This window comes from Patiria miniata, unplaced genomic scaffold (assembly GCF_015706575.1).
Source record: "Patiria miniata isolate m_02_andy unplaced genomic scaffold, ASM1570657v1 HiC_scaffold_3, whole genome shotgun sequence".
NCBI classification, from domain to species: domain Eukaryota; kingdom Metazoa; phylum Echinodermata; class Asteroidea; order Valvatida; family Asterinidae; genus Patiria; species Patiria miniata.
Window position 1 is genome coordinate 8,021,156 of NW_024037069.1, and position 14,564 is coordinate 8,035,719.

The 14,564-nt window shown below is 38.3% G+C and overlaps 1 protein-coding gene across 1 annotated transcript; it reads right to left on the reverse strand.

The window, feature by feature from the left end:
* Positions 1 to 6,646: 6,646 nt before the first annotated feature.
* Positions 6,647 to 12,399, reverse strand: LOC119736416 (tyrosine-protein kinase receptor UFO-like). Its single transcript, XM_038210436.1, has 8 exons — positions 12,298 to 12,399; positions 11,227 to 11,403; positions 10,421 to 10,622; positions 9,687 to 9,854; positions 8,637 to 8,818; positions 7,912 to 8,091; positions 7,309 to 7,445; positions 6,647 to 6,962 (listed from the first exon to the last, which is right to left on the reverse strand). The coding sequence occupies exons 1-8, from the start codon at positions 12,397 to 12,399 to the stop codon at positions 6,647 to 6,649; spliced, it is 1,464 nt and encodes a 487-aa protein (XP_038066364.1).
* Positions 12,400 to 14,564: the final 2,165 nt, after the last annotated feature.

The following is a 14,564-nucleotide window of genomic DNA, read 5'->3' on the forward strand; positions in this document are numbered from 1 at the left end:
GATTTACATATTTTACAAAATGGAAAATAAAAAGGTTTCTTCATGGAACAACGAATATCACTTGTTAAGTTACCGTAGCTGAGTTTATAAACCTGGTATGATTTTGGGGGTTTCATTTCCGGGTGTTAAAACTCAAGGTCTGTTTACCAGTTCCCTGAACAGTTGGTGATGAATTGCTCAATTAAAGGTGTCACTCAGTGTTAGTTGTTGCCGTGGCGAACATTATATTAAAATACTGGAATCCTTTTAATTGAGGCTGATAAGAAATGTAGTTGTTACGAAAGAAAAATCCAATTCCTAGTGAATTCTCCCCTATAGTGCTGATTATTATTTCTATGAAATGTCAGTTTTGCCTTGATAACTTTAGATGTCTGGTATATTTGTACTGATTTTCATTTACATCCGAATACTCTTCCTTAACAAAGAGTGTACTCCTGGTCTTTCACATCGTTAAATTTCCATACACTGTAAAAAAAAAGATGGGCAATGCTGGTTGAATTATCAACTGCCTACACTCTTGGGTAACCTCTTCCTAATAGTTTGACTGATTTTACCAAATTCAACCCAGTTTAAGGTAACTTCTACCAATGTTGGGTACATAACATTGCCCGACAGTGATGTCTTATCCAACCTCAAAAACTGAACAACTAATGGAACTACATGTATAGGAATTCAGTATTTCAAGGCTTCGTCATGTCACGCAATGCCCTCTCTGTTTCTATGCTTGGGTTCAGGTTTTTTTTATAATGCAAGTAAACAAGACAGCAAAATAGTTTGTCTGGATAAATCACGATACGAAGGAGTACTCTACTCGGATGACACAGGTGGACAGGAATACATTCAATGGAGACAACCAACTGAAGAGTTTCCGACATTTCCGACACTAAAACTTGCAATTTTTCACCTGCACATGCCTTGAAAATAGAAGTCCATCGGAATGTACAATTTCACAAAGCATATTCGCCCTATTTGCAGGCGAGATCACAGTTGTGTAGCTTAAAGCACATAAAATTGTTCAGGTATTTCGTCATATGGGAAGTGAATATCGCTACGAATTTCCACGAGTATTTTCCGGGTGCAAAGTTGTGCTATTTACAATACATGCATTGAACTGCAGGGCAAATACTAACCTATGGGCGCCAAGTAATGAAGCAAACACTGACTGTATAGAAGCACTACAAAGGGCTGTGTCAAGTTTAACAAAGGTCCAAGGTTGGAACATAATGGTTGAACTATAGCTGAACCATAGGTATTTCGACATGATGGGAAAGGATTTTCGTTTCCTGGTGCAGTAGGTAAGGGTTTATCCCAGTCACTTGTTATTATGGTACAATTTGCATGGATGCATTAATAAGTTTAAATTACAATGAATATCATTTTCAATGATTTTTATTAATTTTTTAAAGTTGCTTATTGGATGCCGTCATTATGGAAAGCGTTTAGAATCCAGTATTTCAAGCCTCTGTCATGACACGCAATGCCCTCTCAGTTTCTCACCATGCTTTCAGTTTTCATTTGGTTCTGTTGCTTTTATAATTTTATTTCATTTGGTTCTGTTGCACACAATCATTTTTGTTTGTATGTAATTTACCACAGCTATTTATTCAACACAACATTGCCAGGTACCATGGGCAAACTGGCAAGAAATACAATATAGTGGGATACACCAGATCCCCTGGGTTGACCAGACCCAGCCATGAAAAGGGCCCACCAGGCCCACCATACCTAGGTCACACAATACCCTGAAATTCGGGAAATTAAACCAGACCCTGGTACATAGGGCACCAGACCCAGCCATGAATAGGGCACACCAGGCCCACCATATATAAGTCACACCAGACCTTAATAAAGAGGGCACACCAGACCTAGTTACATAATGGAAGAAAATCTTGAATACAAATACCAAAATTGAACTATTAATAAACAATTCAGGCACAGGATGTTCCCCCACTTAACGCAAGGAGCTACGGGAGGAATGGCCCCTAGTGAACCTCCAGGGAGCCATTACAGTGCCTGTCACAACAAATGTAAACTGTCATAGTATATTTACATTGTATAATAGGGCAATTAAAAGTGAATGTAATAAAGTTGTTGGCCGTTATGATAGGGCAATGAAAATGTTTAACCTGTGTCTGTCTAATTCCCGCCAGAAAATCTTCCCCCGACTGAACCAACGGGAGGAATAATCGCCTCTTAGTACACATCCAAGAAACGAATGGAATTCAGTAAGGCATAAGACGTGTATTCCTACTTCAGCAGCAAAAGATTTTGGTCCCACACGAGTACCCTACGAATGGAGGTGATGGGGGTGGAGGTGGGCAATTTGACAGAAAATTATACACATTGTGCATCACACAATGGGCTGTGACAAAGTGAGCCTAAATTTGCACTTTCTTTTCCCACCAAAGTCAACCAGTAATATAAGAAGCTGCCCCATTGGCTGAAAGTTTGATGTTACATGGGTTCTCATTGGTCTAATCCTTCTGTTTTGATTGGCTGACTCAGTATGCATAAATTAACACAGGATCCCGTTTACAATCCTGTGTTTTTCACAAAAAGTTAAATGGCATTTTAAGTAAAAAATCCTAAACCGAATCTGAACATACATGCATGGAAAGAAAGCTGATAAAAAGTACTTTACATACATGAGAAAAGTTTTCCACTTCAGAAGCTGTTACTGTGCAGAATCTTTTATTTTCCATCCCATTTGTAATGTCATTTGTGCAAGTCAACATATTTACCCATCCTCACACTCTGTCCTTTACAGAATTGCTACAAATTTATTGATCTTTCAGTGAGGCAAAAACAAACAGCTAAAGATACAATGGTTTTCACAAAGTGCAGTGTCCTTTTATAAGTGGAACTTCACTCAAAGCTTAACACACACACATAGCCTACAAGTAGAAATGCATATTCATGAAAAAGTTTGCCAACTCAGCAGCTGATTGGCTGCTCAAGATAGCTCACTATCCTGTGTTGCCACAAGGTTTGCAATGGCATTTTGTGCAGTAAATCTTTACACAGATATGCATGTATGCATGCATGCACAGTGTGTTTCCAAATAGTGGAATTCTACTGTGGGACTTCGATAGCAAAGATAATTAGTAAATCGTACATGTATGTAACACAGCTGATTTCGTATTGTGAATGGCATGTACACAGCAGTTAATTAATTTGATGTGTGATATACAAGTGTGCTTCTGTGGCAATTTCCTAAGCATTTTGTCACACATGCGTAAGTAAAAAAACACCAACAGAAAAATTCTGATAATAAAGCATTTGATCATTTATTCAAATGATAAAATTTCTTATCTGTATGCAGGTACACGGTTGTCTAGGTAAAAAAAAAAAATAGTCGGTCTCTGGTCAGCGCGCACGTTGATTTTAATCATGCGCGTCAACCTTTTTTTTCTTCAAATTGTCCGCGGTAGCTACAACAGCGCCCTCTCTTGCCGCACACCTCAAATTTTTGTACAAAGGAATGGGGGAATTGCACCAAGGCAAGTGATGGAGGGAACAAAGGCAAATTATGGAGGACACCAATGTAAATGAGAACACAAAAAAGCAAAAAATCGTACTCACCTTGTCTGTACAATCCAAGCTTAAAAAAAGCCTCCCCCCCAAAAAAAAAAAAAACCGCGTCGGCGCATCAGTTCCAGAACTTTGGTCTGACCAGAGACCGACTATTTTTTTTTGGCCTCAGCTCAAAGTATATAAAATTGCTAATGTATATCGTCATTATGGGAAACGATTAACCCCGCTACGTATATCCACAAGTCGTTTCCTGTAGCAAACTGACGCTACTAACGATACAATATTTTATCAACAACAGCAGGGCAAATACTTGTCTTTATCCGTTCGGAAGCAAACACCCATGGGGCAAGAATTGTATTTATTGTGGACAGCCTTGGAGTTAGATGCAAAGACAGCGACCTCGTGTAATTAGCATACGACACTGCTGTTATACAGGGAGGATTGTTGCCGAGTATCGGGTAATTAGCTCACGTTTAATAGAAAATATACAAGTAAAATTCAGTACTCTGACGCCACTTTAATATTGCTACCTTTATTGTTATGCCATTGAATGCCACAAATTATAAAAGAAAAGTTTGACTAAGGCCACACGAAATTCGTTCCCCTTTTATTATTATGTTTAATAGGGATGGTGTGTTGGTAATTGTTTTTTGCTTGATAGTTTATGGCCAACGGAGGTATTATGGAATGAATTTGTTACTTTTGTATTGATATTTTTAGCAGGCAGGCATTACTAACAGTGAACGTTTAAACTAACTTTTCATTCTGGATTTGCTGCACTGAATACTGCGGCGAGACCAACTGCCGACCAACTTACAAAAACAAATGAACTCCGAGTGAAACATGCAGGACGATTTCCGCAAAAAAAAAAAAAGATTCAGTGTAATCGAATCTAGAATTGAGAAAGTATCAGACATTGAACATGGTAGAGCTACAACATGCAATAGAACCAAATACACCAGAACCGACTTTTTTCTTCTGTATGTAACAAATCCCGTGAGTCAACAGGTGAGTTAGGTCTCTATTGGCACTCAAAGACTTGCTAAGATGGGAAATTTACATACCTATTAGATACCCCAGAACATTTTCTCGCGATATATTTCCGAATTTTGTTTGTGAGAGAATTTTTTCGTGGGGTGGCCTGGGCCAAAAAATGTTGTATAAATGATGGCAAATGTATTGCTATTGAGCGTCAAGATAAACATTAAACAATGATGACTGACTTCAAGAATGTTGCTTCTAATCAGAAGGCATCATTTATTTTACAAGTAAAATCCTAAGTGAATGGATTGCATAGCGTACGAAACCAAAGTGACCCCTAACAGACCGCTACCCATCAAACCCAAATGGCATGTTTTGTTGGAATCTGTCAGAATGAGTAGGCCTACAGTTTCCTTACTAAACTTAGTCTTTTACATTGGGTTAGCACACCTCAGAAATATATGTGTGCAGTTTCCCATATGGTGTTGGAATTTGCCAGGATGTGTATTAGTTCCTTGTAAATCATGCTAAGGATTTAGGGTTTTTATCACATTCGTACTTTGATTTAAATCAGGACTTAAATCAATAATTATAAAAAATCACAATCAATCAACCCTGTTCCCCAACGATAATCTACGAACTGGAACCCTCAGCATCAAGTATATGAAGAATGTCATCGGATAGATTGATCTGTCTGTGAAATGTGAGCATGTGATTCAACACATCTGAACTAAAATTTGTCTTGACATTTTCAACAGAAATTCACAATTGGCTATGTTAGCAATACACCGGTTTCGATGCAATTCTGCTAATCTGATTAAAAAGTGATTATACGTGTCTGGGTATCAAATGAATAAATGATCCAAAAAGCGAGATTATATAATGTCAAATGAATATCGAATATGAGCATTTATACAACACTCGGTGCTAACTACAATCATTGCTCGATCTAAAAACTCTATACTACTTTTCAAAACAGATCTCCAAAATACTTCTTTCGCAGGCATTCACCAACTGTTTCTGGTGTTTTTTTTTTTACCTGTTAAGTCAAATTGTGTTTCTACGTTTACTAGGCAACCATTGAGCAGTTTCCGTTGCCTTGCATAAAGAACTTCTTTACAAATACAAAAGACTCTCCTTTTAAAAAAAAGGTGATTTTTTTTTAAAGGTAATCAAGATATCATTTTATTAAAATGAGCTACATTTCATATTTTTTTTGCAGAAAAATGCATATGCACGTGCCATCTGTCTACTAAGAATATAGGCCTTAACAGGTATTCCAAATATAAAATGTAATGTATGTAATACACTATTTATCTTAATAAAAACCCATGTGCAATACGTTAAACCAAATAACATTGCTATTGTTTGTTCCTTCTAGTTTTATTGCGATACCGACAGATGTTAATTTCCTGATAACTTCACCCATTTTTATATAAATGATTTTTGCAGCTTGCAGGAATCTGTGAAGAAATTTCCCAATCGGCAAGTTATCATTTGCAATAAAACATGAATGGCTTATTATTATTTTACAGTTTTCACAGGAATATATTTTACAAAGTTTAGATAACGTAGGATCTTATTTTAAAATGTTGCAATTAGCCTGGCTAATGGTTATATAATACAATGCTGGAAATTCACAGAGTATTTTAGATTAAAAAGTTTTAGAATATTATTATTATTACATGTAAGCATTTTCTTCTTGAAAAACAATGACGCATTTGCGAAAATCCGAATATTGAAGTAATACAAATTACGTAACTGCATGCGAACGTTTCATTCAATGATGGTGAACAACAATAATACCTATGATTAATATACCACTGTCCATGAACTACAATGTCAATCGGAGAAAAAATGGCATAAGACGCTTAAAATACATGTTTTAGTTATTATTTTAGCTTGCTACCTTCTTTATATTGTTAACGATTTCATTCTAAACCACGGGGAAAAAAAACCTTGAAAGATTAAATCTTTTTTCTTAGAAATGAAAGTGAGCAAGGAGTGTGTCCTTTGTATCCATCTTGATAAGCAAAGATTTTAATATGTTGGCCACTTGAAACAGACTTTTTCTTTCTTTTTCAAACTATTTTCTTTTCGGATATTTCTTATCGGGGAATGTGCAAGGCACTTATCTAATGACAATTTTATTAACATAATCCAAGGGATCATGGGCAGCAGTCGCGTGGCTCCCGCTGGTTTCTCCGTCACTACACGGGCCGTCAGCACCAAAGGCGGTCTCCTGCTGCATCGGGACCAGATAGCTGTCGTCTGTGACACCAGGTTGTTCGCAATGTTCGATGAGTCCCATACCAACCACACCCGCACTAGGAGCTGCTACGTAGTCGCGGTCTCCCTCCAACAGTTCTTCCAGCTCGTTGGCAACTTGGACGAAGGTGCAACGTGACTTTGGGTTGTCCTGCCAGCAACGTACCATTATGCCGTAGCTGTGTCAGTCAGGTAAAGTAACAGGAATTATTAGATATGCTTGCTTGACAGTATCAAATTTTGTTTGCATTTTTACTTGAAACCCCCGACAGTAAACTTTTCATTATTACTGATTACTCGACACTACCTTTTTTTAAATTCAAATTTGAAACCCCAAGAGTGTTATACCTACTTAAAATTAAGTAAAACTCCTGAGAGCAAAATAGGTACATAAAGATTCCTTTACCTTCGGAAAAAGTTGAGTGAAGCATAAAATAGCTTTGCATACTTTTTACAGCAGTTAAAACGACATTAAATTTGTTAGGTGTATTATTAAATGTAACGGTGAGCGCTGTTTGAACATACATTTCTGGCGGGCAGTTCTTGGGAGCAGCCATGCGTTGACCACTCTTCAAGAAATCATACACATCTTGGTTGGGTATTGCTTGGTACGGTCTTGCACCCTTACTGAAAATCTCCCACAGGAGCACACCGTAAGACCACTGTAGAAAACCAAAGAAGACGATTATTTCTCAATCTAAGAGATCATTCTAATGAAGCATGTTCAATAATTGAGCTACAGATCAGTTTACATGAACTAGCTGGAAAGGGTAGGCAAGATTAACGAAGATTTACCAATTTATACATTGTATTGGAGCCTTTATTGAACTGTTTGATATTTGGTGTCAAATGGAAATAAAAAGGTTAATAAGTAAGTCATTTTAGAAATCAGTTCGACGTGGGCGTCTTAAAACGAAATACTTCTGAGGGTTAGGCGCCTTGAAAACATATCCTATGTGAATTATCAATAAATTGACGTTTTATGACTTGGCACCGAAGTTTTTGTAGTTTCTCTTTGATGGATAGTTCCACAGAACGCAAAGAGATGTGTTTCGCTTTCTTTTCTTTCAGATCTTCATCTAAACACATCATCTTTCATTCCAATCAAAGATGGATTAAATTGCGTACCACGTCAGTCCTGGCGTTGTACACTCGACGTTCCATGGACTCGGGAGCCATCCATTTGATAGGCAGCTTAGCCTGGGCATCGCCGCTTGTGTAGTAATCCGATTCGTGCATGTCACGGGACAGTCCAAAATCAGCTATCTTGACCAGAAGATCACTATCCACCCTAAAGAGGTTTAAATTCTTCATTTAAGAATGGCAATACAATTAAGTCAAAGTTTACAGATTACTACCTGGTACATCTGGTGCATTAAAATTATTTTTTGATGAAACACCCAGTTTTTGGTAATATTATCAAATCTCTGGAGTCAAATTTTGCATTCATACAAACACGTTTATAAAGACATATAAGAAAGGATACACTTACATGCAATTTCTGGCCGCGAGATCTCTGTGGACAAACTTGTGCTGAGCCAAGTAACTCATACCGAGTGCGGCATGTGAGGCAAACCTCATCAGAAGAGAAGTCGCTAAGGTCTAAATTAAAAGTAAAAACATCCAGTGAATAAATAAATACCACACTCACAATCAAACACATGACATACTGTATACGAAATGGGACAGCATTTTGTTCAATAAATCTTGTGACTGAACTGTTAATTGCTAAACGTAACAACATCTACCAAAATCCCCATTAAGTGAGTTCCAAACTCATGCCACTCATCACCTATTCTTTTATCAAACCTTCCTCTACTTATTATCGACATTGATCGCTCTTGACTACACACCTGTTTCTTCTTGACCAGATATGTCTTGAGGTCACCGTTGGCCATGAAGGGTATCACCACCAAGGGGTTTTTGTCTACGTCAAAGGTCAACCCCAGAAGCCCCAGCACGTTGACATGGTCGAAGGTTTTCATGATCAGGCCTTCCTCCAGGAACTTCACCACATTTTTCGGGTCCGAAGTGTCTGTACAAGCAAAATATTGCATTAATATGTGACAACTGGCACGCCAAACTAACATTTGGCCAAGATACTTCATAAAAACAGCAACTCAATAGTAATGTCATAGTAATTTCATCATCACAGAAATATTTTAATTCATTCCAGTTCAAGAACATTTTACAAGTATCTCCTGATGACGAACAGAGCATACTGTTCGAAACGTCGAGTTAAACCAACTGTTTTTTCTCAGAAACACGCAACTCAAAAAGATATATCATTCACATTAAGTCTTAAGTCTCATTTTAAATTTTTACATACAACCCACAATTTGCAATTCTGAATGAAAAGACTATTTCGCTCTTTCATTCAAGACGCACACTGTTTTTTTGCTGTTTTAGTTTCTTTTTCTCGGTGTAAGGTCATCCAACACCTTTTCTGTAAATCTACTCAAGTGTAATCAAGACCAAAATGCATGCCCCTTCGAAATAGGCCCTTTTTAAATCGAGGGACCACTTTTCATTGCTGTGTTTAGAATCTATACTGTCATAGCAAACATCTCTCACAAATGGCCAACATTCTCCTCACCAACCTTGCACTGTCTTCACTGCCACATTTTGATCTTCCCCTGACGTGTCGTGTAAAACAGCTTTCAGTACACGCCCAAATGCACCTGTAACATGTGGTCAAGTGTAGAACAGCTATATTCGTTTATATTGATTATCTGTTGCTGGTACTGAAGAACTAGTGCGAAACGTGAAAATGCGTTTCATTTAAGGGTTTTTGCACACACAACCCTGTACTTAATTATGTAGGCCTCTTCTTCTCGTGTAAAACAACAGCTTACACTTTGAACTCATGAAATGTTCATTGTTTCATCTTGCAAAGTCACTACCTTGTCCGAGAGTTTCTCCCAATTCCAGTTTGCTGAAGTTGATATGAACCTCGTCGGGAACGAAGCTGACTTTGTTGTTCAGGACAATGCGCTTTTGTTTTGGCTGAGCAGATCCCGACTGTTGCTGGGATCTATACCACTTGCGTCTTTTGGCGTGGGAGTCAATTTCTGAAGAAAAGAGATACAATGTCACATTAACAGTACATAACGTAATATAGTGGTAAGTTTACGAGCACGTTGAGATTTACAAATCGGCAGACAAAACAATCTCTGCATGCTACACAGGATTCACAAGTTGTATAAAATGACATCTTGACAAAAGAGTTCTTTATTTATTTTTGTTAAAGAGGAATTTGTTTTATCGTGTCTGCAACCTTACAATCAACTGAGGAGGTTGCCATTTGAATTATTTTGCCATGTATTTTACCATCAAAACCGGCTGCCCGTTAGCAGCCATCTTAAGGAATATTTTTCTATAAATAGAACATAATTTAATTTTAATACGGAGATGTGCAGCTACGCATGAACTGTTTAATTTTGTTTTTAAACTATTCTAAAGGGTTTCGGGTTGTTTTGATTTTAATGCCATTTTGATTTTAATGTGCAAGAGCTCAATTCATAGGTAGACTGAGATTATACTCTCTTTTCATCGCAGATTAGTGAACCCTCTTTTTTGGCACTCAGGAATATAATATTCGAGTTAACTCAAGTCATCTCTTGCCACCAGCACTTACCGAGATGAATCGCCATTATCCTGCCCAATAGTCTTCGGTCGTGGGTGCGCTTCCTTCGCAATTGTCTGCAATACACGAAGGTAGCAGCGAGCAGAATCGCCATGGAGAGTGGGATGATCAAACTCGGTACAAGTATAGCGACAAGTGGCACCGGGGGATAGACCAAATAGCCCAACCGAGATTTTAAGTTATTATGGAAAACCTTTGGAATGATACAAATGAAATGAAAAACGATGCAACAACTGACATAGACTTAACCAACGTTATAACAATTACTTTTGAAGAAAGAATCAATAGTGAAAAGTATAGTGTAATTAGTGTTTGGTGAGAAGTGATTGAATGTTGGGCGTTTGTGTTCCTTTTAGGGAGGGAGTAAAGAGTTGTTCATACCATCTGAGGAACATGAACCTTAATCATTTTCAATCCTAGAAGAGCCGGTTTTTTGGTCATATTACATCCGGGGCGGTTTTCTCTTCAGATTTTGGGAATGCAATGACCAAATACTATGAAACTCTGCTTTGCTATCAGGCAAATTAATTTGTTGAGTGCTGTGGCCTCGTGGTTAAGGGCACTGATTCGTGGTCGGTTGGTAAAGCTGCATGTTGTGGGTTCGAGTCCTGGCGGGGTCATGGTGCGTGTGCCCTTGAGCAAGGCACTTTGCCACTAATTGCTTCTCTCCACCCAGGAGTAAATGAGTACCTGTGAGGGCAGAGATGGTTATTGTGATTGAATTACCTTGCGCCTAACAGGCTGCATTGAGCTGTATACTTCCCGGTGATTAACACATGGATCCACCCCTGACTTACCCATACCACAGGCAGACCTTTCCCGGTATCTCCTCCCATGTAGTCACCGGCTGCTGGTGCCTCATCGGGCAATTCACATACGAGTGTTGTCGCACTGAACAGGATAATGGGACAGCTCTCTTCGCTGATCCTCACGATAATTTCTCCCTCTGTGATAGCGCTATCAATCCGCTCGCCCTGTCGAAGCATCCACAGGTAATTTAAGCTACATTGTTTTAAAGGAAAGTTATTGGTATCTGGATTGGTATATTTCGGAAGACTTTAGTCTTTTCGGTTGTGACAAAATGTGCAACACTTGTTTTACTTCTAAATAGAAAGGTCATAACCTATGTCCCACGTAAGACTTTCTGTCGTTGTTCATGTACATGTACTCCAATACACACCGAGTGAAGACTGAGGTAAAAAACAGAACCTGTACTTTTATTTCAAATTACATTTACATTTGCTTTTGATATGACTGATCTGAGATTATGAAGTTTTGTAACTCAGCACGAGTAACTCAAATAAGCCCACTGTATTTTTGGAAGACCCACGTGATTCAGGAGGAAGAGATACTAACCTGAATTTATCTTTAGTCACATAATGAGAGGTGACATCACTTAACAAAGCACCAAACAAGTGTGCTTCGTGCACGTTACCGACAGGCCCCATAATCTACAGATAGAAAAACACAGCCCACTGAAAATGACAAGCGCATAGAATGAGACACGCATACCATTGGCATGCATTGGTAGATGCTTTGAAAGACAAATCATTCGGCTTGGTGGCTTTTGCAGTCATCCGTATTGGCCTACTTAATATAAAAGGCACTACACAGTCATAAAAATGTGGCTTTTTTCATCTGGCACATGACAAAATTTCCCTTTTTTTTCATTCTGTCACAAAGGCAAGCCAATTGGATACAAGGTGTGCTTCATTTGGTGGCAGTATTCTTTTATACTATGTGAGAACTACGGATAATTATATACAAATATGTTGACAAGTAGCCTCACCTGAAATACTAAAAAAGAATATTCAAGATACTTTAAAGTGAATAATATATGTATTAAACTGTAAAGTTTTACAACCTACCTTACTCAGAGATGGGTCAGGGCAGTTCAATCTGTTATCCAAAGTCACCATTTGTTCCCTGCAGATTTCACTCGGTTGGCAAACACCAGACTCGCTCGGCATGGCAACACACCAAACACAGTCAAGCGCTGGGCGGGCTGTAACACAGCGGCTGCAGTCTGGCTTCTGGACTTCACACTTGTACAATGTACTGTTTGATAATGAACAGAGTTTAAAATGATGTCATTTCTTACAATTCAATATTTTAAGGAACAACCTCCATGCCAAATTGTTAATAACAGTCAATGAAAATTATGACCATTAGACTGACGAAAGCGTAAATTTCTTCAAGCAGTCTTTATTCCTTACCAATAAATCCGTGTATGTCATCCAGGATGTGCTCAACACCGACGGTGTCAGCCCATGAAACAGTCAGTTTCACTTCCATCTCTGGTTCATCATGGGAGAGGTAGGTATACTGTTGAAGGCAAGCAGTCAACCTCACCTTTAAGTATCTTAAGCTCGAAACATGAACCGTAATTTACTTTCATTGTTATTAAGGAAGAAATTAGCAATCCAAGGCACAAAATTAGTTGAACTTTAACTTACAGCCTTATCTCTGCAAGTAATTAAATCTCCATTGCGGTCTGCATTAACAAACTGAGGTGATCCCTCTACATTTAAGCTGCACTGATAGCTAGAAATCTGCGCATGGAAAAGAAAGGGTGTAACAACCAACATTTGGCAGAGTTAAGTGAGTCAGGAAAGAGTACAACTAAGATTTACTTGGCAGTAATTCCTTGCATGGACTCTGGTAAAAGGTGTTTAACAGTAAACAGCTTTCTTTGATGTTTAAATACTTGACAATTCGACGCAATGTATTTTAATGCAGTTATTCAGCAAATCCAATAAAGTGTATAATCGATATAATGCAGACTTGTATTTAGATGCCACCTTAGGGCAATTCAAAAGCAGCCTATCATCGAAACATGAACTTCTATCTGAGCACACGCAAAGTTAACGATGATAATAATATAATATAGTGTGCTTGAAGCATTTGCAAACTGCTCCAATTATAATGACCTAAAGTTTACATACTGTCCGAAAACATTGTTATCAAACAGTGAATGATAACTTTGCAATTCCCTTTGCATTGAATTCAATGTATAGAGTCAGATATCTTGATCATTTAGCAATTTAGCAAAATAAGAAAATGCAGTAGGGCTATTACACGGGAGAAAACTGTATTATCTCCTTAAGAAAGAATTAAGCAGAGTGGTAACTGGACTCAGAGAAATCTTGTAAAATGTCATAATCGGACATTGACGAGGCAATTTAATGATAGACGGGGATAGACGTGGACATCATTTACAGATTGACATTATTTGTGTTAGTTGTGTGAATAAACAAACCTCAGCTTCGTCTGGCAGGTTTGTAGTCGAGACAGTTATTCTCCTCATAATGTTATTAGGAAGCAGAACTTCAGCAGTCTGGTTCAGCAGTTGAGGGCAAAACTCAGGTCCTTTGACTGCAGAAGCGGCTGGATTCTGTAGGTAAAAACCAGCAAACATGAAGTACGTGATTATCATTAACTCTCCAACAAATATAAGCCTGATTCGACAGAAATCTGGAAAATGAGCTTGTTCCTAAAACACGAATCCTGCCAGGAAACATAGGCCGCACACTTCATGATAGCTTCAAAACTTTTATAAAACCCTACCCATCAGCCATCGAATTAAATTGCTTCCCAGTGTCACCATTAGTGTACGACTTTATAGAGGTTATAAAACTTCAGAGATGCAATATGAAAAGGGAAAAAAAGCGAATGTGATATGGGTCCCTCTTTAGTTCCGGTCAAGCTATTAGAGTTGATTTGTTATCACTCCAAAACAGTTCCGCAACCCAAAGCTGATATATGCATGCAAAGCGGTAGGGGAGCTACCTCCCAATTTGTGTGGTTTTCAGTAACCAACGCGCAAAACACTCAGTTATTAAAAATTCAGCACGTGATCTTTACAATCAAGACATTCAGCTAAAATAACTGTATGAAAAATGGATTCAACTGCTGCAAACTGACTGGATTGACCGAAAACCAAGACTTAAGTCAAGAATGAAATACCAGGCCAGCTAATGTTTTTAACGATTGTGTTGGTGTAATAGCTTGTATAGTTCACCTTACGTTATCTCCGGGGACGATGATTTCATAAGCTTGTGTGCATGTGGAGCTTTCATGAGTACATCTGTTCTCAAACACGCACCAATCGCAGGCCCAACGACTGCCAACGCAG

Excerpts from the sequence above, each read along its gene's own strand:
- LOC119736416 (XM_038210436.1), bottom strand. The coding sequence starts at position 12,399 with ATGCCGAGCGAGTCTGGTGTTTGCCAACCGAGTGAAATCTGCAGGGAA. Across the intron at positions 9,855-10,420 it reads GATAATGGCGATTCATCTCG|AAATTGACTCCCACGCCAAA; the intron begins GTAAGTGCTGGT and ends TCTTTTCTTCAG. Across the intron at positions 8,092-8,636 it reads ATCTGGTCAAGAAGAAACAG|AATTTAAACCTCTTTAGGGT; the intron begins GTGTGTAGTCAA and ends TCTTAAATGAAG.